The 27,381-nt window shown below is 39.4% G+C and overlaps 1 protein-coding gene and 1 long non-coding RNA gene across 2 annotated transcripts in view; both read left to right on the top strand.

Annotated features, from left to right (window-relative positions):
- Positions 1–27,381, top strand: part of LOC142208787 (uncharacterized) — a 532,067-nt gene that overhangs the window by 92,475 nt on the left and 412,211 nt on the right. The window lies entirely within an intron of this gene.
- On the top strand, positions 308–26,499 carry LOC142208766 (protein-glutamine gamma-glutamyltransferase E-like). The gene is made up of 13 exons (XM_075277462.1): positions 308–354; positions 8,917–9,057; positions 9,459–9,701; positions 14,501–14,619; positions 14,853–14,981; positions 15,930–16,107; positions 18,492–18,627; positions 18,845–18,948; positions 20,175–20,417; positions 20,557–21,102; positions 22,271–22,428; positions 23,491–23,624; positions 26,352–26,499. Exons 1-13 carry the CDS (start codon positions 348–350, stop codon positions 26,497–26,499), a joined length of 2,286 nt encoding a protein of 761 aa, XP_075133563.1. The 5' UTR covers positions 308–347.

Genomic DNA, 27,381 nt, shown 5'->3' with positions numbered 1-27,381 from the left:
CGGGACAGTTCGGATGGATGCACAGGCCTTGTGTAACAGGTTAAGCATTTGCACAGGAACGTGCCAGGGTATTATCATTAGTAGGATGCGTGCCAGGAAGATGGCAGATCGGCTGGAATCCCATCTGGGTACTTCCGGTTGTCATGTGAGCAGCAAACCAGGAAGAAAGCTTTGAGTGTAAGCATTAAGGCATGTCCCATTAACACTCTCATAAAACACTCAGTCACTGGAATTTTAATAGAGAGGGTAGAGAGGAAGATACAAATAATGGTTGATTCACATCCATCTGCTAGTTGGTTGGAGCTCAGCCTGCACTTCACAACGCACAGGCAGAACATCAAGTCACCATGGATGGTAAGTCAATGGATTTTTATAACCATCTCTGTGCATTTTAGATTTTAGATACCAATATTATATCCAAATGTAATAACACAATATGATATGAGAGATGGGCTCTCACCCAAGTCCTACTACTTATCGAGGATGAAACCGTCCACTTAGCTATGAAGTCAATTAGATTTCGATGAAACATAAGATTTATTTATTTTTAGATATAATCAATTTTTAAAAAATATTTCATCTATATTTGTCACATTTTGTGTTGTCCACTATGAGTGAAGATGTGATGTACAATAGTTATTACTGCTTTGATGTGGATTTTAGTTTAGATTCATATGAGTTGGGTCCAATGGGATGGCTTTAAAAATTGACTTAGGTTTTTACAAGCTAAGGCACAATTTTTACCAATATATCTCATATCTGACTCCTACAAGTCCAAACTATACTTAAATGTATTTGATAGAGACATGACAGATGGAGGGGATCATGTTTATTTAAAGTTACACCTTTATACTTGAGCAAAATGAATCAATGTTGCCTTATGGACACACGTGTGACAACTACTTTCGGACTGAGTTTTTACGTAACCTGTTTTATGACGTAAGACACAATTGTAAAAGATACATACTAGTAAAAAGAGTACAACCTCTTTACAAAGGCAGAGTACATGAGAACCCTTTCAGACAACCATCCAATATTGGATTAAAGTGGCCTTCCATGTGATATGGTTGAACTGAATATCTGGTCTGGATAAGCGGGTTGTCATAAACTGGTGGTCCTATTGAGATGGTTCTCTGTTACATTATGATGTGAAAGTCTCCACACTCATAAGAATCTGGATAAAATAGTATTTGGTGGTTCAAAGTATGGTATATATTAGCAAAACTAGAAGAAACAATAAAAAATGTTCATGGGGTGAGTTAGTCTACCTACTGTCTCCATATGGCCAGTAATGGAGTAACAGAGCTGGCCAAACGTGACTGATATATATATATATATATATATATATATATATATATATATATATAAATAGAGAGAGAGAGAGCGCTCTTTCCATCTTGTCTGCGAATTTTACATATTTGTATATAATATATTATATTTTATAATATTTTTTTACTAATCAGGATTGATTTGAGGGATTATGTAATAAAACTCCTGGTGGGTCAGTCATAGACATGTGGGTTATGAATCCACATGGGTTATGAATGTATTTGTATTATCATGTTCAGGTGGTCTCTTCTGGTATACAGGAATAGACTATGGGCTTCCTTAATAGCCAAAATATAAAAAAAAAAAACGTATAATTTTGTTACGTCTATGGTCACTGGTAAAGACTAGAAATATCAAGGGCGAAGCAACAATGAGGTGGAAACTTCTTACTATAGTTCTTAAGCATAAGGCACAAAGAAGAAAGCCGGATTGTAAAAGTTATATAGGCTCCATAAAATTGATCAAATGGAGAGTAAAGGAGTCAGAGGGATTATAAGTAACTGAGCGCCATACATTATAGAATGGGCAGAAAGGTGCAATATTCTATTTCAGCATTTTTTTATGTTTGTTTTCTTTTTTTTTTTTTTTTTGGGGGGGGGGGGTCGGTCATTACTACATCAATGAAGAACTAGCCAGTGTTTGAGGTTTGACTGACCGACGCTATCTGTTACAAGTGATCCTCCAAACCAGAACACATTTATAGTCAGGATCATATTAGGATATACAGTGGCTTAGGGGGATTCTTCTTTTAGTATTTTCTGACATATCTGGAGATCACATCATTGAGGAGTTTGGCCCTTCAAAGATTTTCTGTAAAAGTAGATACCAAAATTCATTACAGTAGAGAGATAACCAAGTGCTGCTCTTTCTACACTGAAAAAAAAGTTGGGGGTATAGAGATGAGCGAGTAGTATTCGATCGAATACCTCGCTCCCATAGGAATGTAAGCGGCCGAACACCAAGGGGTTAAGCGCATCGAATATTCACTGTGCTTAACCCCTTGGTGTTCTGCAGTTTACATGCATTCCTATGGGAGCGAGGTATTGGATCGAATACTACTCGCTCATCTCTAAGAACCCAAAAACCTATTCTGCTCATGTAAAGGGTTTCCACTGGTTTCCAGTCATGAGATCCGGGTCCTGTCTAGATCATCTATTTTGTTACCAGCCTCCAGAATACCATAAATTTTAATTGACAACATATAAAAATATAGAACTATAGAATATTTTGATTTTGATAGCCAGTAATATTTTTTTGTAGGTTAGGGGTTCACATCTGCACTCAATTTCTGTCTGGGGATTCTGTCCCTCATTCTGCTTAAAAAATTAGATTTCTCTTCGAATTCTTCGGGCATAAACTGGGCAGAATCCCGGTGGAGCCTATCATAGTCTATGGGGTCCACCGGGTTAACTGCTTTTTAAATAGAATCGGTTTCTGTTTCTTGGGTCCCCAAGCATACCTAAAGAATGGAAACCCCAACATAGATGTGAACCTAGCATTAATACGGTTTTACAGTATGGTCAGCATGGCTTGTCAAAATAATCCTTACCTTACCTCTTTCTTACCTTTCCTCTTGACTCAAATTGACCAGAGACAAGCATAGTGAGATGACCAACTCTGATGCTGTAAGGTGACCAGCAATAGTCTTTGTCTTACGAAGCTGGTCAACTCGTACCACCATCTCGGGATATCTATAGCCAAGCAGGAAGAAAGACATTTCTGAATTAACCTCCAGAAGTGACATGTCCTGTACACATCTGAACATGTACTTGAGTGTTAGAAGTCCACAAAAGTCCAAAAAATGCCACCACAACCTCCGCAGGAGATAAAGTGGTTGGTGCTCAAACCTTGATCAAATCCACACTACTGTTTTTGTATGTGCCTACTCTGAATCTTAGGGTGCATTCACATGGAGTAACGTGCCATGTGACCTGGCACGTATACACCGTGTGAGATTTTGAGCACCGTATACGTTTCCATTGATTTCAATGGGAGTTAGTCTCGTATACGCCGCGTTATTTTGCGGCTGTGATTTTGCCCTTTACCCCTAAAACTACATCACAACTCATAACATCTTGACAGAAGAATTGTATTTACTAGTGATTTTTTGGATATTTGGTGGAAACACCCTTCCTCATTTTTATATAGCTGCATACCACATAACATTCATATATATAGAAACAGTCATAATATGGCGTATTAAAGGGTGGCATTGCTCAGTAGGTTACCTATAACTCGTCATCTCAAATGATCTAATTGTAGATATTATAATCATAAAAAAGTACTGTTAAAATAATTCAGAGAATATAAAGAAATAATTATAGGCCATGGATTAAAAAATGTTGGGAGGCGACAGTCAGATCGTACAATTAAGTGGCAGGAATCTACAGTATGTGACGGTCATTTTATTAAGTGCAAAATGGGACAACTATGTGACTCAGAAGGTCACACTGACCTCTGCTATACATGGTGCAGCTAGAGATGGGAGGGTATGTTCTTGGAGTGGGGGATGAAGCTGGAGTACCTAGAAGAAACCCATGCAAGCATAGGGAGACCATACAAACTCCATGCAGTCCTTGGCTGGATTTCAACCCACGACTACAGTGTGACAAGGCAACAATGCTAACCACTGAGGTGCTGTGCTGCCCCCTTGATATATTTTAATATAAATTTCTTCAGTAATGCAGATTTATTGCAAAATCCATTTAATCTGGAGATACCCAACCCCAATACCTGGAGGGCTCTTCCATCCATACCATCTACTATAGAATAGGAGATGGGAGAAAAAAATAGATGAGTGTATGAATTTCCATACAATATTTTGGAAGTCTATGTCAATGATGAGAGCTGTGACCATTGTTCCTACAAATAAAATGTCATCCAATGGTCTTTTCCAGTTCGCACCATATTTTCATTTACATCAATATTTTCTCCTATGCTTATAGTTTTTCACTTACTGGCCTTGTTCTAACTCCCATAACAAGACATATTTTGAAACATTAATAATATAACAATTGACATTTAATAATTTGTAAGTGGCAATAAGACAACTCTTGTAGAAGTTATTGTAGAGTCCAACACTCTACAAAAATTTAGCATTTTCCTTTAACTTAAAGCTGTACATTTGAATATCCTGTGTTCTTTCCCTGTCTGCACTAACCAAGGGTGCACTAGAGAAGAAGCTGATCATAATATTCTTGGCGGCTAGTGTTAGTGTACTTAAAGGGAATCCATCAGGGTGATTTGAGACACTAAACCACCCACAGGTCCTTATCAGCAGTACTACCTGCAATGGCACAGTTCTTTCAGTTGAGCCAGGAGTGCACCTGAGCTTCAGTGTGCATCTGCTGGACCTTGGGCGCATGCGCAATAAATCGGGAGCACTAGATAGAAGTCTGATGAGACTCATTAGACTCATCTCTAGGTATTTATAAAGATTTTTTATTTTTAATGTGTCAGTGCATTGCATTATAACAGGGTGATTGGAAGACTAAACCCCTGGTCCATATAGACCTGTGGGTGGTTTAGTGTCCAAAATCACCCAGGTCACCAGACCAGTTCCCATTGAAGTCAGCTTCCCTGATATCAGTGGTGTATGACAGTATCTGTAACTACAAACGTCTAAGCTACAGTACTTGCAGATTGGATGAGGAACTTCTATGAATTATGTAATAAGTGAGAAGTAGGGTCGATCTTTTCCGGCAAAATTGAGGTCAGAGGTTATCTCAAGATCGGCTCTACCCTACTCATGTATATGGATCATTAATAGGGTTGAGTGATCGGGATCAGGAAAGATCGGATCCTGATCAGCGATCAAGCAAATTTCACAATCGTGTTCAGGATTGGAATTGGCTGGAAAATGATCGGAAATTGGATTTTAAAATCGATCCTGAAATCTCAAGATCGACTTAACCCTAGTGAGAAGCGCTAGACCATATGCAAATCTGTGAGCAGTGTGAAGTTTTATAGGGGTTGTCTGACTTAATAGAGAGACGTCCTCCTGCATTCAAGACCTACAAGACATCAATTAGCTTGAGCGGTGACAGCCTACAAAGAGTATCTATCCCTGGAGAACCCAGTCCATAGGTGCTTAATACAGGGGCAGCCCAGTAAAGAGCTTGCCCAGACCCTGACCTTACAATGCTGTAATTTAACTAAAGGAGTAAGACCTTATGCACATATCTGTGCATTTTTCATGGACCTAATGTTCATGAAACATGGACATGTCTATATGGATGGCCTTCATTTACATGGTAACGAATAATGACCATGCTACAGCCATTTTTGAAACAGCTGTCACATGTCCATTACAGGACCCATGAATTCCAATGACATCTGTTTTACCTCTGTTAAAAACTGATCAGTGGGTTGGGTCAAAAAACTAAATTAATCTGTTTTTTTTTTTTCACAAATAGTTAAAAACTGATGCAAAATAGATAACACTCGGTCACCAAAAACGAAGCGGACACAAAACAATTGTTATAAATGGACATAGACGTCTGTTTTTAACGTCTAATAAAATTGCAGACAATGAATAATTTTACCCGCATAACAGATGTGATCAAACAACAAACAAGAATGTGTCAGTGTGTTGTCTGATGGTGGCGAATTTGTATATCATAAGCCACGCCTTTATCCCCACCCCTTTAGTCCCGTAGATTTCCTCCCATGTACCTTTGTGCAAATAGTTTAATGTCCCCCTTAATGTGTAATATTAGTCATATACAGAATATTTCCCCTTTTTGTGGCCCCATACTATAACATCCCCCACCATGTGGTCCCACGCTATAATGTCTCCATCCATGTAGAATGCACTCTATAATGTCCCCCTCCAAGTTAGTCCCACATTATAATGTGCCATACATGTGGACCCCATGGCATGGCTCCTTATGTCAAAATGAATCCTTATGTCATTTTATAGCATTGAGTTTTGTAGAAATTGAAGGATTGGATAGCCCCTTTAATTTTAGTGGACAACATGCACTACCTTATCTATCCTGTGGGGGTGTTGTAGAGGAATTGAACACATGGTTGTTAGTTTTCTCATAGATCTTAGCCGATCTATGGCCCCTTGACAATGTATAGTCAGTGTTTACTTATTGATACGTCTTTCCTTTCTTATGAATATTCCTGTACAGCATGTCTGGTCTCCGCGACGTGTTCAGTCTCTCGCTGTGACTCAGGATGTCATTGCTGTGACATCAGCGGGATCTCTCATGGTTGTAAGCTAGACACTGAGCATGCACATGCAGTACAAAGTGAATTCACGCCTAAGTAATGATACAGCAGTCTAAGCACAGGGTGAATGGCAGGAAGGGTTCATTTATGTCATTATATATATTAACGTTTAGTAAGTGACTTAAGAAGATCCATAGACAATATGGCAGCATTCCTCACATCTCAAGGAGTTCAAAGCGACCTGTCATCTTATTCCAAAGATGAAAGACCAGGAAATGCTTTGAGGCTTTAGGAGAACACTGTGTGGTACTTATACAGGGTTACCTGCAATTACATGTGCTATATGTGGTTCAGGGTGGAAAATAACATGATATACGTGGGGTTTGTGGGAATTATTTAAAAAAGTGCCTCCCAATGTAGCAGTGTTTTCCTTGAGTTGATTTTTCAACTTGAAGGATAAGAAAAGTGACATGACCGATCTTTAGGCAAATTTTGGCATGAAATCAATGGAAGAAAAAATGCAAATCATTTTTTGACGCATTTCTTGACAAAACCGCATCAAAATCCGCAAGTGTTTTTTCAAGTGGATTTTCCAGGTCCATACAGTGTGTTAGAGTAAAACTGAATGAATTGAAAGAAGGAACGAGAAATGTAAATCCCATCAATATTCAGTGTGACCTTTGCCCTTTGCCTTCCATCAGTCCTTTTCGGTACTTGTAGACAGTTTTTGAAGGAACTTGGCAAGGAGGTTGTTCCCGCCATCTTGGAGACCTAAGCCCAGATCTTCTGTGGATGTAAGATTGCTCCAATCCTTCTGTCTCTTCATGTCATCCCAGACAGACTGGATGATGTTGAGATCAGGGCTGTATGAGGTCATATCATCACCTCCAGATCTCCTCCTCCAAAGGGCAAAGGTCACCCCAAATATTGATGGGATTTCCAGTAAGGACAGAAAGAATTGGCATATATAGCAGCAAGCGCCGAGACACCCAAAAGAAAACCAAGCTTCTACATAGATGAAAGAATCCCAGAGGCTTTAGATCAAAGTTGCTTTGTTTTGCAAAATTTTTCATATGACTTTTATAGACACCATTGTTCTCATTTATTATAAAGTAAATTCAAAAAAAGATCAAGCCAATAGAACTGCTTTCATCTTCTCTGGAATTGTTCAGTTTATGGAGTCGAGTCTACTCCATTGTCGTTGCATTACGTCATGTATGTTATTAAGGGCATCTCATCTCACAGCTCTTTTAAGGGGAGCCCCCATTTATCCCAAATCACGTTGCTATCAGCAATGTCCTAATGCTCTTCAGTGTCAGCTTCATGACATGGGACGCATGGGGGCCCCTGGGAGGGCAGAAGAAGAAGCAAAGGTGGCTGTGAGCAGGTATGGAGAGTGATAAGTAAATAAGACCAGTTATCTGCTGGGGTTGCTAAAGCAGGCCATGTCCTATATATATATTTTTTCAAAGTAGCAGGGGTCACGACGGCAGTAGTTACGCCACTGGTCCACACCATTTTGCCATGGACCTGGCACATACACACAGTTGCATGCATACAGCCTTAGGCGGCATTTTGTAGTAGGTATCCCATTGGCACATTATAGCAGTATGCTGTTTCTGATACTCTATGGAGGCATTCTATAGGAAGCATATGGTGCATGGAAATTTAGGGGAGCCCACTGGTTTATGTTCGCAGCAGCCTATGTAAATATTTTAAAGGGGTTTTTGCATGAACTGCACTTATTCTCTTTCCACAAGATCTGTGTCAAATCACTGGAGATCCCACAGATCTCAAGAACACAAGACCCCTGTGTGAATGAAGCGGTAATGACCACAGCTCCTTTCACTTTTATGGGAATCCCATGGGGTGCACTGACTATTTATATGAGTCCTACAGAAGTGAACGGCACTGTTGTCATACAAGTTCTACAGCTCCTTTTGCCCTGGAGACCCCTTTTCTTGTGATCAATGTGGGTCAGTGGATAGGGGGTAAGTTCTGTATGCAGGGAAACCCCTTTAAAGTGTACAGCCAATTATAAAAACACTTACTATAAATGAATAGTACAGATAAATATAAAAAAAGTTTTAATATATCTTATTGAAGAAATCTGTTTCCTCCTCCCTATCCTCACTCAGACTGTTTGTTTATATAGAGTTTCATCTCATATTCACCTCACATACACAGAAGTCTATGGAGGGAGGTTAATAATGGATTGATGTATAGAATCTTATCTTGAAAAGAAGAGTCAGAAGCATTGTCTCTCTCATTCACAGTGTTGCAGAGTGTTTCTTTCTCAGCAACCTTCCCCTGCCCCTCCATAGACCTCTATTTAAAACATATAGTATGGGCCCTTATGTTATATTACTTTGTAATTACATATTTTTTTATTCGCTTTATTTCATCCAGAATCAAACAAGAAAGCGCATCACACTGATATGTATAACAGCCCGAACCTGATACTGCGGAGGGGACAATCCTGCAGAATAACTCTGGAGTTTAACAAACCTCTTACGGACTGGCAAAGTATAGTGTTTACGGCACAAACAGGTAATTTCTCTCTACTCTCTATTCTATCCTATCCCAATATATTGTTCAGGGATACAGAAGCAAGCTTTTACTCTTAAAGAGGTCTTAAAGACTGGACTGATACTATCAAACTAGTCCACCATCTTTTGCATATGGGGGCGTCAAGAGTTTCCATAGATGGTGGATGTAGGGAGAAAGAAATATTGGACGGTTGCTCGATACTTATGTTCTCGGGAAGAATAGCCCACCATCAATGGACGGTGGCAGCAGTTCCTTCCCCTCGCCATACTTATAACACATGAGGTCCAGCCCCGACAGTCTGGTGTGTTTCCTGTAGCATTAGGGAACATTTGGGAGCTATGGTTTTTATATTAATATATTATATTCTTTATCATTTTTGTGTCTGTCTTGGTTTTATACAGGCCCAAAAAACTCAGGATATCACAACACAAATATAGAATTTGCCTTGTCCAGTTCATGGACCAGCGGGATGTGGAGTGCAGTGCTGGAGTCCAGTCCTGGGAATTCATTGAGTATCATCATGTCCAGCCCAGCAAACGCCATCATTGGAAGATATGACCTCAGTGTCCAGATATCTGTGATGGGACAAACTTCCACATACTCTCTTGGGAAATTTATTCTGCTCTTTAACCCTTGGTGTTTAGGTAATACTTATACGAATGCACTGCAGTAGCCTGCTTAGAGTAATGTATGTAATGTAATACAATGTAGAGTAATACATGGTCATTTTTGTGGAGTAGCTTGACCGAGCAAAGGTAATAGTTTTCTATTTCTTTGTTGGGTGAGATCGAATAGCATAGGGTTTTTAATTTTTTTTGCAGAGAAATCCTGATTGTGACGGATCAAAAAGATCAATAAATCTCAAGCCAAGAATTCAAAAAAACAAAAGTAACAGTACACATATGTGCACAATTCTTTTTAGAAGGCCTAACATGGGTAGATTTGTGTGTAGAATATATATTGCTTGTAATCTTATGTTATCAAAGACTGTCATGAAGACCAACAGATCACCACAACATAACATGGGGTGATAGAGAGAATTTAGCAAAAAAGGCCTTTGGAGAGGTGTTTCTATTTGGATTCCGTCCATTACTCTATCATATGACCCTACATATTACAAAGCTCAGCTTCTCTCCTCTATCATATAACCCTATATATCACAGAGCTCAGCTTCTCTCCTCTATCATATAACCCTATATATCACAGAGCTCAGCTTCTCTCCTCTATCATATAACCCTATATATCACAGAGCTCAGCTTCTCTCCTCTATCATATAACCCTATATATCACAGAGCTCAGCTTCTCTCCTCTATCATATAACCCTATATATCACAGAGTTCAGCTTCTCTCCTCTATCATATGACCCTACATATTACAGAGCTCAGCTTCTCTCCTCTATCATATAACCCTATATATCACAGAGCTCAGCTTCTCTCCTCTATCATATAACCCTATATATCACAGAGCTCAGCTTCTCTCCTCTATCATATAACCCTATATATCACAGAGCTCAGCTTCTCTCCTCTATCATATAACCCTATATATCACAGAGCTCAGCTTCTCTGCTCTATCATATAATCCTATATATCACAGAGCTCAGCTTCTCTCCTCTATCATATAACCCTATATATCAGAGTTCAGCTTCTCTCCTCTATCATTTAACCCTTTATATCACAGAGCTCAGCTTCTCTCCTCTATCATATAACCCTATATATCACAGAGCTCAGCTTCTCTCCTCTATCATATACATCTATATATCACAGAGCTCAGCTTCTCTCCTCTATCATATAACCCTATATGTCACAGAGCTCAGCTTCTCTCCTCTATCATATACATCTATATATCACAGAGCTCAGCTTCTCTCTCTCTACCATATAACCCATTATATCACAGAGCTCAGCTTCTCTTCCTCTATCATATAACCCATTATATCACAGAGCTCAGCTTATCTCCTCTATCATATAACTGTATATATCACAGAGTTCAGCTTCTCTCCTCTATCATATAACCCTATATAATCACAGAGCTCAGCTTCTCTCCTCTATCATATAACTGTATATATCACATAGTTCAGCTTCTCTCCTCTATCATATAACCCTATATATCACAGAGCTCAGCTTCTCTCCTCTATCATATAACCCTATATATCACGAAGCTCAGCTTCTCTATCATATAACCTATATATCACAGAGCTCAGCTTCTCTCCCTCTATCATATAACCTATATATCACAGAGCTCAGCTTCTCTTCTCTATCATATAACCCTATATATCAGAGCTCAGCTTCTCTCCTCTATCATATAACCCTATATATCACAAAGCTCAGCTTCTCTCCTTTATCATATAACCCTATATATCAGAGCTCAACTTCTCTCCTCTATCATATAACCCTATATATCACAGAACTCAGCTTCTCTCCTCTATCATATAACCCTATATATCACAGAGCTCAGCTTCTCTGCTCTATCATATAACCCTATATATATCAAAGAGCTCAGCTTCTCCCCTCTATCATATAACCCTATATATCACAGAGCTCAGCTTCTCTCCTCTATCATATAACCCTATATATCACAGAGCTCAGCTTCTCTGCTCTATCATATAATCCTATATATCACAGAGCTCAGCTTCTCTCCTCTATCGTATAATCCTATATATCAGAGTTCAGCTTCTCTCCTCTATCATTTAACCCTTTATATCACAGAGCTCAGCTTCTCTCCTCTATCGTATAACCCTATATATCACAGAGCTCAGCTTCTCTACTCTATCATATACATCTATATATCACAGAGCTCAGCTTCTCTCCTCTATCATATAACCCTATATGTCACAGAGCTCAGCTTCTCTCCTCTATCATATACATCTATATATCACAGAGCTCAGCTTCTCTCCCTCTACCATATAACCCATTATATCACAGAGCTCAGCTTCTCTCCCTCTATCATATAACCCATTATATCACAGAGCTCAGCTTCTCTCCTCTATCATATAACCCTATATATCACAGAGCTCAGCTTCTCTCCGTCTATCATATAACCCATTATATCACAGAGCTCAGCTTCTCTCCTCTATCATATAACCCTATATATCACAGAGCTCAGCTTCTCTCCTCTATCATATAACCCTATATATCACAGAGCTCAGCTTCTCTCCTCTATCATATAACCCTATATATCACGGAGCTCAGCTTCTCTATCATATAACCTATATATCACAGAGCTCAGCTTCTCTCCCTCTATCATATAACCTATATATCACAGAGCTCAGCTTCTCTCCTCTATCATATAACCCTATATATCAGAGCTCAGCTTCTCTCCTCTATCATATAACCCTATATATCACAAAGCTCAGCTTCTCTCCTCTATCATATAACCCTATATATCAGAGCTCAGCTTCTCTCCTCTATCATATAACCCTATATATCACAGAACTCAGCTTCTCTCCTCTATCATATAACCCTATATATCACAGAGCTCAGCTTCTCTGCTCTATCATATAACCCTATATATATCAAAGAGCTCAGCTTCTCCCCTCTATCATATAACCCTATATATCACAGAGCTCAGATTGTCTCCTCTATCATATAACCCTATATATCACAGAGCTCAGCTACTCTCTTCTATCATGTAATCCTATATATCACAGATCTCAGCTTCTCTTCTCTATCATATAACCCTATATATCCCAGAGCTCAGCTTCTCTTCTCTATCATATAACCCTATATATCACAGAGCTCAGCTTCTCTCTTCTATCATGTAATCCTATATATCACAGAGCTCAGCTTCTCTCCTCTATCATATAACCCTATATATCACAGAGCTCAGCTTCTCTCCTCTATCATATAACCCTATATATCACAGAGCTCAGCTTCTCTCCTCTATCATATAACCCTATATATCACAGAGCTCAGCTTCTCTCCTCTATCATATAACCCTATATATTACAGAGCTCAGCTTCTCTCCTCTATCATATAACCCTATATATCACAGAGCTTAGCTTCTCTCCTCTATCATATAACCCTATATATCACAGAGCTCAGCTTCTCTCCTCTATCATATAACCCTATATATCACAGAGCTCAGCTTCTCTCCTCTATCATATAACCCTATATATCACAGAGCTCAGCTTCTCTCCTCTATCATATAACCCTATATATCACTGAGCTCAGCTTCTCTCCCTCTGTCATATAACCCTATATATCACAGAGCTCAGCTTCTCTCCGTCTATCATATAACCCATTATATCACAGAGCTCAGCTTCTCTCCTCTATCATATAACTGTATATATCACATAGTTCAGCTTCTCTCCTCTATCATATAACCCTATATATCACAGAGCTCAGCTTCTCTCCTCTATCATATAACCCTATATATCACAGAGCTCAGCTTCTCTCCTCTATCATATAACCCTATATATCATGGAGCTCAGCTTCTCTATCATATAACCTATATATCACAGAGCTCAGCTTCTCTCCCTCTATCATATAACCTATATATCACAGAGCTCAGCTTCTCTCCTCTATCATATAACCCTATATATCAGAGCTCAGCTTCTCTCCTCTATCATATAACCCTATATATCACAGAGCTCAGCTTCTCTCCTCTATCATATAACCCTATATATCAGAGCTCAGCTTCTCTCCTCTATCATATAACCCTATATATCACAGAACTCAGCTTCTCTCCTCTATCATATAACCCTATATATCACAGAGCTCAGCTTCTCTGCTCTATCATATAACCCTATATATCACAGAGCTCAGCTACTCTCTTCTATCATGTAATCCTATATATCACAGATCTCAGCTTCTCTTCTCTATCATATAACCCTATATATCACAGAGCTCAGCTTCTCTCTTCTATCATGTAATCCTATATATCACAGAGCTCAGCTTCTCTCCTCTATCATATAACCCTATATATCACAGAGCTCAGCTTCTCTCCTCTATCATATAACCCTATATATCACAGAGCTCAGCTTCTCTCCTCTATCATATAACCCTATATATCACAGAGCTCAGCTTCTCTCCTCTATCATATAACCCTATATATCACAGAGCTCAGCTTCTCTCCTCTATCATATAACCCTATATATCACAGAGCTCAGCTTCTCTCCTCTATCATATAACCCTATATATCACAGAGCTCAGCTTCTCTCCTCTATCATATAACCCTATATATCACAGAGCTCAGCTTCTCTCCTCTATCATATAACCCTATATATCACTGAGCTCAGCTTCTCTCCCTCTGTCATATAACCCTATATATCACAGAGCTCAGCTTCTCTCCCTCTATCATATCCCTTTCTCAGATAGAGCAGCAGAAATCACCTGAGCGGTTCGCTTTACCTTTGGTGATCAGCTATGGTGCTGTCAGACTAGATTAGATCACATATAACAGTATCTCATACAAATCCTCAATTTATATCTGTATATTTTCTTCGCAGATGATGAAGTATACATGGCCAATGAAGAAGAGCGAAAAGAATATGTTCTAAATGATCATGGCGTCATATTCATGGGAAATGATAAACATGTATCCAGTATTGGTTGGAATTATGGTCAGGTAACCAAACTAAATAAACTATAAACTATAATAAACCTTATAAATCCTTATCAGCAAATATATGGTATATAGAAGGAAACCACCATTTTACAACCCTGCTGTTCTCTATATTTGCAAGGGAGATTAAGTTCCTCCAGATATGGGGTACAGTAGCTGCTGTTTTTATATCCCTAAACAAATCTTCGTGAAGTGATTTACACGATTTGATATATTTTTCGTCTTACTTTCCCCAGTTTGAAAACAACATTCTGGACATTTGCTTGAACATTCTGGACAGAAGCCTCAATTGTCAGAAAGATCCAGCGGCGGACTATTCCCAGAGACACAGTCCTATCTATGTGGGAAGGGTCATCAGTGCAATGGTAAGTAGAGGCCATCACTTACTACAAGAGTAATAAGAAACATAGTGCGGAATCCCACATCTCAGTGCCACATATTTAAGTATATATTGGGAATCCTAACATTCCATTGCCATAGAAAGCTGATATCACACGATCACATACATCCACACTATGACTCTTATGTGTTAGAGGGAATATATTCTAAACTTGACAATTATGTGATGTCATTGCCATAGGCAATTATATGATGTCATTGTCATAGGCAATTATATGATGTCATTGGAAATCATAAGCAAAATAGCTGTGTAAATGGGATTAATCCAAGTGATCGATGAATATGAATTGGATATTTCCCTTCTAAGGTGCCACATCGACCTTAACCCCTATAAATGAATCCACAAGAAGAAATGATTTATGGCCCTCACCTAGGTCAGATCAGTTATGTATAAGGGCTATGACATGTCATAACCAAGTATTTATGTCCTCCTTCGGCGTATAACGTACAGAGAATTCGACTGAGATGGGTGTTATTCATTTCCTGTTGTAAATTTATTTTGGCTGAGATTTGAGCATTGAAGGTCCCATTTATGCCTGAGAATTGAGCATAGCAGTTCCCATTCAAGGCTGAGATTTGAGCATCGAAGGTCCCATGCAAGGAAGTTCTTGTACAGCATTGCTTAACCAATTTTTTTACATGAAATCATAGAAATAAAGTGAAAGATGACATTTGCCATTTCCAATACAGTAAAGTCCCCCAAAAGTTGACTTAGCCTTTCTTCACCTAGGAGATAAGCAACGTCTTACTCTCCTCTTCCCATTGAAGACGCATACATACCTTACATTTCCTCTGTGATAGCCATACACCTTAGCTATCACATACAGGGGTCATTCTGTCTTGATGTTGTTCCATTTCATCATGTAACTGATATATTACTGTACTGAATGGTTCTTTTCTACCAAATGTCCTAGATAAACAGTAATGACGACTTTGGTGTTCTCGAGGGAAGGTGGGAAAAGGATTTTGAAGACGGTGTTGATCCAAATAGCTGGAATGGAAGTGTAGAAATTCTTTGGAAATGGTACAATGATGGCTTCAAACCAGTGAAGTACGGCCAGTGCTGGGTCTTTGCGGCTACCATGTGCACAGGTGAGTTATTGTACTGGAGGACTAGTAAAACACCAAGTAATTCAGTCTACAATACTTAGGATTAGCATGTCTACACGAGTGCCGCCGCTCCCTACAGACAGAATTCACATTACCATATATTATGCATTTTCTTTTCGTGCTAAGTATCAAAGCCTAAGGGACACAATCTGCTTTCATGTTCGGTATGGTTCATTTCACTTCTTACCTAATTCCTACAAAGTTCCTAACAAATATTAACTACGTTCTTATTGCTTCATTTTCACTTTTCACATATCTACGGTATAGAAGATAAGTGTCTGAGAACGGGGATCCTTAAGTAGCCCATGTGAATGGAGCCGTAAGCATAGGCATGGCAACCACTCTGTTCATTTCTACCAATACTAATGTAGACGTAACATTGATCTGCATCAGCATTGACCCCTCAGTGATCAGAGACTTATACTCTATACAGTGGATAGAGGATAAGTGCTACTATTAGGGAAACCAAAGGGAATAGGCCATAAATATCTGATTAGTGGGGGACCCACAGTGTGACCCTGGACCGGTGGGCTTTGGGTGCCCGTCCTATACACTATACAGGGCCGGACACAGAAAGTCCAGACCACATCCCTTTGTAGTAAGTGGGTGCTGATCTGCAGTGAAGGCACATGGTCAATATAGGAGATGAAGCTTTCTTCTTCAGGCCCTGCATAGTGCATAGAACAGATGCCAACAGTAGCTCTATACAGCTGATCGGCCTGGGGGCCGGCTGTCAACCCCTTCACCACCACCACAATCAAGTATTTAATTTATGGCCTATCCTGAAGATAGAAATATAAAGTTTAACCCCAGACATCTCCTTTAGGTTTAAGGCGTCATATCCTTGACAGTGACAATTATGGGTTCCTCCAGTGGTGTCCCATAGACTTGAAAGGGATGCAACTACAGTACCCACAACTGTTTTTCTCAAAAATACGATGAGTAAGCAGTGCAGCGCCTGCTATGTAAACATGTCTGCTGTGTAAGCACGCTTGCGATGTAAGCAATGCTTAGAGCTTCGTGCTCTGGAAATTGGTTGAATGATGTATCTTAATGATAAGCCGTCAATTTTTAGAAGGTTGTTGTTGACCCCCTTTAAAGGGTATTTCAGTTCCTTGCTATTGGTGACCCGTCATCAGGATAGGTCATCTATAAGAGAACAGTGTGGGACCTCTGCTGTTCAGTTGTCTGCAGGGACCACGACACTTGTGATCACGGAAGATATAAAACATATACGGCGTGCGATGTAAATAATGAAGGGGCCTTGGTGACGATGCCCCTCTGATCTCTTAAAGGAGCAGTTCAGGCTTATTTTTTAACGGCCTATCCTCAGGACCAATAAACAATACAGGACTGGAAGTAGAAAGCTCTGTACACTGTATATCGTCCTGGTGCCTTCATTGCAGTACAGTTCCCAATGACTTTAATAAGAGCTGACCTGCAGTGAAGGCGCCAGGGCACTAGTCCATGGATAGAAGTTTCTGCTTCTGGCCCCAGATTGTGAACTGGACGGACTCCAGAAAAAACTCTGTATGGATGATCAGTCCGGGGAATGGGTGTTGGCCCCATATTGATCATATATTTATGGCCTATCCCACACCCCGGAAAGCTTGGTAACCCAACCACTGTCTCCCTTGTAGAAACATAACACTACCATCAGCAAGTTTCAGCACTCTTCTCTGCTTTCTATAAAGTATAGTGACCTGTACAGGCAGCAGAGATGAGCTATTGGTGATGTATTGTCTCAACAAGGAAGACATGATGCTGCAGAGTCATCTCCAGCTGGCTGCGGGCCCCACATCTCTCTGGGCCCGGTTGGACGGCTTCCCACAAGCTGACGGTTTTAATATAGATTGGTGTAAAATGAAATACTAAATTTGCATCAGATCATAGGGGCATTTATAAAAAAAGAAAAATCTGCCTGCTTTTCCAATCCTGGGCAGCCACTGTAAAAGATATTCATAGATTCCCAGATATAGGTCTCACCAGTCACAGAAATGAAGAGATGAGGGCCACATGGTGGCTCAGTGGTTAGCACTGCAGCCTTGCAGCGCTGGGCCCTGGTGTTCAAATCCCGCCAAGGGCAAAAAACCATCTGCAAGGAGTTTGTATGTTCTCCCCGTGTTTGCATGGATTTCCATCCCATATTCCAAAAAAACATACTGATAGGGAAAAATATACATTGTGAGCTCTATGTGGGGCTCACAATCTACATTAAAAAAAAAGAAATGAAGAGATGTTGGACCTCGGAGTAGAGAGTTTTGCAGCCTCCTCCTGACCTTTCTCTTTTCCCGTACACACGTAGGTAGACATTGTTTTCCACTCCACCCTCTGCAATTATATAATTCCTTCTTGTTTTCCTCCAGTCCTCAGGTGCCTTGGCATTCCAACCAGAGTCATCACAAATTTTAATTCTGCCCATAACACGGATGGAAACATGGTTATTGACATGCACTATGACACAGACGGAAAATTTCTAGAGACCTCTAGTGACAGCATCTGGTATGTTTACAGCCGTAGTTCAATGAGTCACTTGATTGTATATCATCTCTATTACAGACGAGACTTAAAAAGGACTTGCGTTCCTGATAATATTACAATTTTGGAGCATTTCTGAGTATTCTGTGTATAATCTGAGAAATGTTCACATTTATAATCAGTAAAAATGCATCTGAATCTATGGTTGGCCGTAACATAACATATAATATTGATATCGCAGGAATTTCCACGTCTGGAACGAATCCTGGTTTATGAGAAGAGACCTTGGTCTTTATTATAGTGGGTGGCAGGTGCTTGATTCAACTCCTCAAGAAGAAAGCCAAGGTAAAGAACCTTGAAAAGCCAAATAATTGTAGTTTGGAGCCTATCAAATTTTTGTAAAATTTTCTCAGTAATGAATTACGGTATATTATTACTATCATATGAGAAGAGACCTTGGTCTTTATTATAGTGGGTGGCAGGTGCTTGATTCAACTCCTCAAGAAGAAAGCCAAGGTAAAGAACCTTGAAAAGCCAAATAATTGTAGTTTGGAGCCTATCAAATTTTTGTAAAATTTTCTCAGTAATGAATTACGGTATATTATTACTATCATTGTTAAGAGTATCCATATTATGAGAAAAGTAGGCTCTAAAGTAATGTGATAAGGGCTCTGTAGGAGTGTTATCATATTTTTTGGACTCCCCTCATACACGTACAGTAAGAACAAAGTCAGACAAGCACAGATTTTGGTAAGCTGGCATACTATCTTATGGGTATGGAGGCCTTCGCTGTCCCCGATGGATGATGCCAAGGGAAGGAAGGATAATTCTTGTTGAATTTCAACAACAAAATGTGGCTTGCCATCTTTCCCCATTGACCATATACAGTATGTACACTGGTTCGAAATATATTGGAAGAGATAGTTGATAGAAGCTATATTCCTTTATGGGTTCCAGTATTATCACGAGACTATCACAGTCTGCACTGCTATACTTGCCATAAAATGTACTGAAATCCAAATAGGAACCTTATTGACCTCCTAATAAGTCAATGGTGGTCATCAGGATTCATTAGGATCCACTTTTGATAAAGCTGTTGTGGCTCTGTTAATACAGAATCCATCATCCTTATGTGAATAAAGCCTTAAGGTAGCCATACTCTTTAGGTTAGACTGTAGGTCAGACCCACTGACTTTGGTGGACCGACTGCTTTTCTAATGTATATGGGGGTGCCTTAAATACCCCAATAGGCAAATTTTGAGTCTGGCTTGAAATACTTCAACATGTACAAAACTATTGTTCTCAAGAAGACACTTCAAAGTCAAAGAAATCTAGAAGTCGCTCTACCCATTGAGAACAAATACAAATCCAGCCAAGCTAAGACCCTCATTCGAGGGTCCGACACTTCAGCTGTTTGATAAGGTCATGGCACTCATATGAGCACCATGACTGAAATTGGTATATTGGTAGTTTACTAAGCTTTACATGAGCCCTACTTGAGACTTTCACAAGTTTACGCCCATTATAGATATTTGCCAATATTAAGTGACCAATGAATTGCCTTCTCTCAGGTGTTTATCGCTGTGGACCCACCTCCGTGATAGCCGTAAAAGAAGGTGATTTGCACGTTGGCTATGACACTCCCTTCGTGTTTGCTGAAGTAAATGCAGATCGTGTTACTTGGATTATGCATAAAGATGGCACCAAGGAGAAAGCCTACAGTGATAGCAAGTACGTTGGCCAATACATCAGCACCAAGGCCGTGGGCAACGATACTCGTGTGGATGTAACACATAATTACAAATATCCAGAAGGTAGGAAAAAAAATCTTGAGTGTACTTTCTATGTAGTCAATTTAAAACGTTGGTCCAATCAATATATTTTTTTTTATTTGGAGGAAGAGTTGCTCATAGCTATATCTACAAATGATATTTTTCATGTTCATCACAACAGGATCTTCTCAAGAAAGAGAAGTATTTGAGAAAGCCACCGGAAATTTGCCATTTTATAGACATCCATCAGAAAATGTCAATGCAGATCGCTCGAGGAGCAGAAACAGACCAACAAACAATAATAATAATGATAATTCACTTGGACGGTTTTCATCATCTACACCAAATTTACCAACTTCTGGAAATGGAAGACCAACACCCACAAATAGAAGCGCCGCACCACTAACACCCTCACCTTCTACAGGGAATCTCTCCAATACTCCACGTGCACCACCAAGAAATTCTTTACGCTCATCGTCTCCTTCATCAAGTCCTTCACGCTCTTCAACACGATCATATGATGGGCCAGACATCGCTGGGAAGTTTAGACTTCTCAACCCTGTGGTGATTGGACAAGATATCAACCTCATATTAAATCTACAAAATATGACTCCTTATCACAGACCGGTTAATGTGAACCTAAGCGCTTCCTGCATTCTGTACACTGGAAGACGGGTGAATGACATCTTCACAGATCGGAAGTCTCTCATTATCAGTCCAAGTCAAGGTAGGAGTTTATGGAGTTTGGGGTTACACAAGTCAAGGTAGGAAAAAAATCAGAGCAGAGGTAGCACCATGGCCTACAAGCTAAGGATTGTCTTCCTAGATACATGTCCATCACCTTCTCCTGAGTTAAAGCAGATGTCCACCTCCTTTTTATTGGTGACCTAGGTCATCACTAATAGATTAGTGAGGGTCCAACACTTCAGCTGTTTGATGAGGTCTTGGCACTCATATGAGCACCATGACTGAAATCAATGGGAGCTGAACTCTAGTGATGGCACCTGATAACTATACAGGGCATGGAGTCAACTGCTTCTGGCTCCATCTTGTGTTTAGTCTAGACGTTAGAATGGCCTCGAACAGCTAATTTATGCCGGGGATTTTAGTCAGCCCCCCACCAATCAGATATTTATGGTCTATCCTAAGGATAGGCAAAAAAATAAGCTAACATGGAGACTCCAACGCATTGTGTGAACCTAGCCTTACGGAAGCAGGTTCTAAGCAACAATTCACTACAAAACCTATATAATAACAATATTGTATAAAACACACATATAGTGTATAGAGATGAGCGAACACTGTTCGGAACAGCCGTTCCGAACAGCACGCTCCCATAGAAATGAATGGACGTAGCCAGCACGTGGGGGTTAAGCGACCGGCCACTGGCAAAGTGTACTTGCCAGCTGCTTCCATTCATTTCTATGGGAGTGTGCTGTTCGGAACGGCTGATCCAAACAGTGTTCGCTCATCTCTAATAGTGTATGCTATTTCATACAATGATGTTATATCAGTTTTATATTTCTAAATATATATTTTTTTATTTTTAAACAACATATTTGTAATAGATTCAACGGCTGAATGTACATCTGCAAGTCAACAATAGGAGGTGCTATTGTATCTAGACTGTTCACATAGGCGTTACATGTAGAAACAGGAAAACATAAGGAGGGAAATTTATTAACCCATCCATGCCAGTATTCTGCCATAAATGCGTGTAAGTGTAACACGTCTTTGGGGCATGGCCCATTCTTGTGCCAAACATGCACTACATCGTTCGGTCTGGGAAGGGAACAACTTGGCCTAACAAATATATTATTAGATGTGCCAGAAAACTGCCATATCTTATAGATTGTGAGAGATGTAAATGTAATGACATATACTGTGTTTTCCAGATGCACACATCTCCTTGCAGATCCCCTACTCCCACTACCATAAATACATGAGAGACGGCAATATGATACAAGTGGTCGCTCTTTGTGAATTACCTTTTGGGGAGAAAGTTGTGGTTACAAAGAATATTGTCCTGGACAATCCACCTATTGCTATCAAGGTAACATAAAAAGACTATCTTTCCATAGTAATAATGTGTTTGATCAGTGGGGCTCTGACTGCTGGTGCCCTTGTCCATCACAAGAACGGGGTGTCCCATGGACCTCTATCTAAGTGGAGCAGTAGTAGCTCAGTAACATTCATTTCGATATGACTGCCGAAGATAAGGAGTTGAGCATGCAGGACTTTATCTTCCGTTACTATTGCAAACAAACAAGGTAAGATAGCTTGTGTCATGTTGCTTACATAGGGTCCATGGGAACGAACACAGAATCAGTCTGTGACTGTTCTCTGCAACAGTTTAATGTCTATTGCTGTCATCCTATAACGGACGACAGCACCGGACATTAACAATGGTAGTGTGAACGCCCTCTTACTGATGGTCCAACTGCTGAGACCCCGGTGATCAAGAGAACAAGAACTGGGAACAAAAGTCTGTCTTAATCCCGTTTGTCAATGACACACTAGTGCACTTGTGTGGCCAGTGCTCCGTTCACTTCTATAGGGTTGCCAGAGATTGCAGTGCCAGTGCCTTTTGTTCCTTGGTCTCCTGGGGGTCTCAACAGTTCGACCTTCAGTGATCTGGCACATACCTGCTATCCTCAATTACATACACACTTGGCTGAGCTATGTATGGGGAAGCTGGAAGGAATTTCTGTTCTATTGAAGGTGCATTGACATTTTTAGACATGTCCCATAATAGGGGCTCCCAAGCACAGGATTCTCCCTATAATGTTGATATACCCTAAAAGAGCAAATGAAAAAGGGCTATTTAGATAGGACAATGTATGTGACATATGGCGAGTATGACATATAATACAAAGGTAAAAAAAAAAAAAGATATTAAACCATGGAGCAACACTAGTAACAATGATGTAATGGACATATGTAAAGCATATATCATCACCACCCACTAGTCCATTAACCTAAGAGCTAAAGCCAGCCCCAGGTATCAGAAAACTCATCAGGATTATTATCATATCTTGTACATTTACTCTTGGAAGATTTACCTGCGAGATTATAAATAAATGGTTATTGCATTGCTTTATTATTCCTCTTTCAGCCTCTTAGTATCGCTGTCCTGCACAAGACAATGGCTCTGGAGATTCGATTTACAAACCCACTTAATATAACAATCACTGACTGTTCTTTGGTGGTGGAAGGCAGCGGCCTTATTGACAGACAGCTTACTACAATGTGAGTATAACCATGACATCACAGTACATATGACATCATTGTTATGACCTACAGACACCACGTCCAATGGAGATTGGATGATGGTATTAATAATATTCATACAATACTACTACTACTACTATTAATACTACTACCAGAGGTAGATATACCATTTGTGCAACCTGTGCAGCTGCACGGGGACCCGGTAGGTCAGAGGGCTCTATCGCCATAACTGCAGATTTATACCCTATATTACATTGTGGTCAATGCCTAAGCTAAGAACTTCATGGCTAAAGATTACCAATGCTTTGTTAGAGAGATAACAGGGACGCTCTATGCTGAAATAATTAAAAAAAAAATAGGGTCTCATAGCAGCTTTCTATGTCCAACCATGATTACTACTACTACTACTACTACTACTACCACTACTACTACTATTAATACCAGTACTACTACTACTTTTACTATTACTAAACTACTACTAGTGTTATTACTATTACCAGTGTTATTACTACCACTACTACTACTATTACTGCTACTACTACCAATACCAGCACTACTACTACTATTACTACTATTACTATTACCACTATTACCAGTGTTATTACTGCCATGCTACTATTACTACTACTACTACTAGTGCTACTATTACTGTTACTATTGTTACTATTGCCACCAATACTACTGTTACTGCTACTACCACCAATACCAGTACTACTACTACTGTTAGTACTACTACTATTATTACCACTATTACCAGTGGTATTACTACCACTACTATTACTACTAGTTCTACTATTACTTTTACTACTAATACTACCACCACTACTATTGTTACTACCACCAATATCAGTACTACTATTACAAATACTGCTACCACTATTATTAATGTTATTACTACTATTGTTACTACTGCTACTGGTTTAACTACAACTGTCACCACCAGTTCTACTACTACTGTTACTATTGCTACTACTACAACCCCCATTATTACCAGTTCTAATACTACTGCTATGATTACTTCTACTAGTATCAGAACTACTACTACTGGACTACTACTGCAATACTGTTACTACTATCATTATTTCCAGTACTACTACTATTACTACTACTTACAGGACTACTACTGTTACTACTACTACTATTACTGTTACTACTACTATTACTGTTCCTACTAGTATTACTGCTATTATTGACCAGTACTACTATTGGTGTTACTTCAATGACTAGTAGTACTACCACTACCACTTTTGCTTTTAATATTACTATTATTTTTAATACTACTACCACTACCATTACTACTTTTTTCCTAATATTATTATTACTACTAGTACTACTACTACCACTACTACCAGTGCTACACCTTGTACTACTTTTACTTCTACTACTATTATTACTAATGTTATTACTTCAATGACTACTAGTACTACCACTATCACTTTTGCTCTTCATATTACTATTATTACTACTACTACTACTACTACTACTACTACTACTACTACCAGTACTTCTCCTACTACTATTATTACTACTGTTATTACTTTAATGACTACTAGTACTACCACTACTACTTTTGCTCTTCATATTACTATTATTATTACTAACACTACTACCAGTACTTCTCCTACTACTATTACTACTACTGTTATTACTTTAATGACTACTAGTACTACCACTACTACTTTTGCTCTTCATATTACTATTATTATTACTACTAACACTACTACCAGTACTTCTTCTATTACTATTACTGTTTACTGTTATTACTTCTATGACAACTACTACTACCAGTACTTCTTCTACTACTATTACTACTACTGTTATTACTTCTATGACTACTACTACCAGTACTTCTTACTATTACTGTTATTACTTCTATGACTACTACTACTACCATTACTACTACTACTTTTTCTCTTAGTACTAATACTTCAGCTATTACTAATACCATGGCTACTAATAGAAATAATAGTACAATTTTAGTCATGGATCCTCCTGTTATTGCTCCATTACTTGGAAATGTGACAAGTCATTCTACCAGGAGTTTCTTATGAAACATCTTCTATTCTGGTTGGACAGGTTGTACGACGCTCAAGGCAAACACGCAGAACTGCACCCATGTCTACAGATTATATTATAGCTTTTAATAACAGCTCGATCATCACACCTTAATATAACATTGTAATAGTCGCAGAAGGCAACAAATCATCATTGCTAACGCTGGGTACTTGTAGTACGACCTCATTGCCCTCCATTTGACACGTGACACAATAGACCATTAGAAGCTTAGGGTGGCCATGTTCCATAGATGAATGCCAGCGAAAACTAATGGTTTCAGTGGGAGAGCCCAATTATCTAGTGTGTATGGGGGTGTTCTGACTCTCCCCCAACATTATAGATCAGTTCATTGTCTTGTGATGGACAAAAGTGCACAGCTCATTACCAGGCAGATGTCTAATTACTGTGCTGTGACTATAAAGAGCCGTGCACCTGTGTGTCCATCACATGACCATGGACTGTATATCACATGACCATGACCATCCAATTTCTATGAAGCCATTTCAGAGAGGGGTCCATTCTAAGTTTGGTCTTGTCAACATTTTAATGGGTGGTAGAAAGTTGTGGCCTACCCACGGGCTACAAAATGGAGATGTTGCGATCTCTTGTTGCTGGTCGTACTCTGTGTATACCACTTATGTCAATAACACCATGATGGTCGCTGATAACATTTTTTTCTGTCATCTACAGGGTCCCCTACCTGAAACCAAGGGAGAAAATAAGATTCAAGGTGGAGCTCACGCCCTACAGGATCGGCACAAGGCAACTTATAGTGAATTTTAAGTGTCAACATTTTTCGGTTAAAGGGTACCAACTACTGAACGTGCAATCTTGGTAACCTGCAGTCAGTACCTGGTGCTCATGTTACCCCTGGTATTTGTGTAGTTAAACATGTACAGCTTTAGGGCTCCCTATTAAAGGGAGAGTAACATTTTATAATAAAATACCGTGGCAGGTGACCAGTATTAGTTACTTATGTCCATTGTACAGTATATAAAGTCATTTACATAGCTGGTCCCTAAATAGAGATTAGCTGATGATTTACCGTCCTGGATGCCATATATACCCAATATGTGATGTACAATGTACAGGCCATACACTTTGGCATTACTCAGTTTGCAGATATTTACCACATACATAACATGAGTATTAAACTAAGCAACATATGTAGCATTCAGTGATTTTATATGGTATCAGTCACAAATCATGTGCTTATTAGTTATTAGGTATTATTATGGGTAGACATCAGGGTGACAACAAGGGAACATTGATTGGATCCCAGGGTACGTTGTGAACAGACCCTCCCTAATCTGAAGTATCTGGGGGTGTCAGATCCGTTTTTGACGTTCTTAAAATAATTTTTAGGAAACTGCTGAATGGTAGAATTTTACAGAACAGTTTATATTTTTTTCATTTACTATAATGTATAGGAATGATTGGTCATACTGAAAACCAACATGCTCAATCATGGGGCTGCTGTTTGTTAGTGGCTCTCCACTGTCTCTTAGAGGATGTGAGACACCCCCTTTAAAGGGGCTGTGCGGAATTTTAATGGATGGGTAATGGTTAACTGTTACCTATGAAATACCCCACCTCTCCAATGATGGTATCCATCACTGGTCTCAGCATCGATCCTTCAATACATGGCTTGTGTCCGATGAGGCCAGTGATTGGCTGCAACGATTATGTGATCAGTGTACATGACATCACTGCAGCAGGA

Source organism: Leptodactylus fuscus, chromosome 6, assembly GCF_031893055.1.
Source record: "Leptodactylus fuscus isolate aLepFus1 chromosome 6, aLepFus1.hap2, whole genome shotgun sequence".
Classification (NCBI taxonomy): Eukaryota; Metazoa; Chordata; class Amphibia; order Anura; family Leptodactylidae; genus Leptodactylus; species Leptodactylus fuscus.
The sequence above is the reverse complement of the archived record's forward strand: the minus strand, read 5'-3'. Positions and strand labels throughout refer to the sequence as shown.

Excerpts from the sequence above, each read along its gene's own strand:
- LOC142208766 (XM_075277462.1), top strand. Across the intron at positions 9,058-9,458 it reads AGTGTTTACGGCACAAACAG|GCCCAAAAAACTCAGGATAT; the intron begins GTAATTTCTCTC and ends GGTTTTATACAG. Across the intron at positions 16,108-18,491 it reads TGCGGCTACCATGTGCACAG|TCCTCAGGTGCCTTGGCATT; the intron begins GTGAGTTATTGT and ends GTTTTCCTCCAG.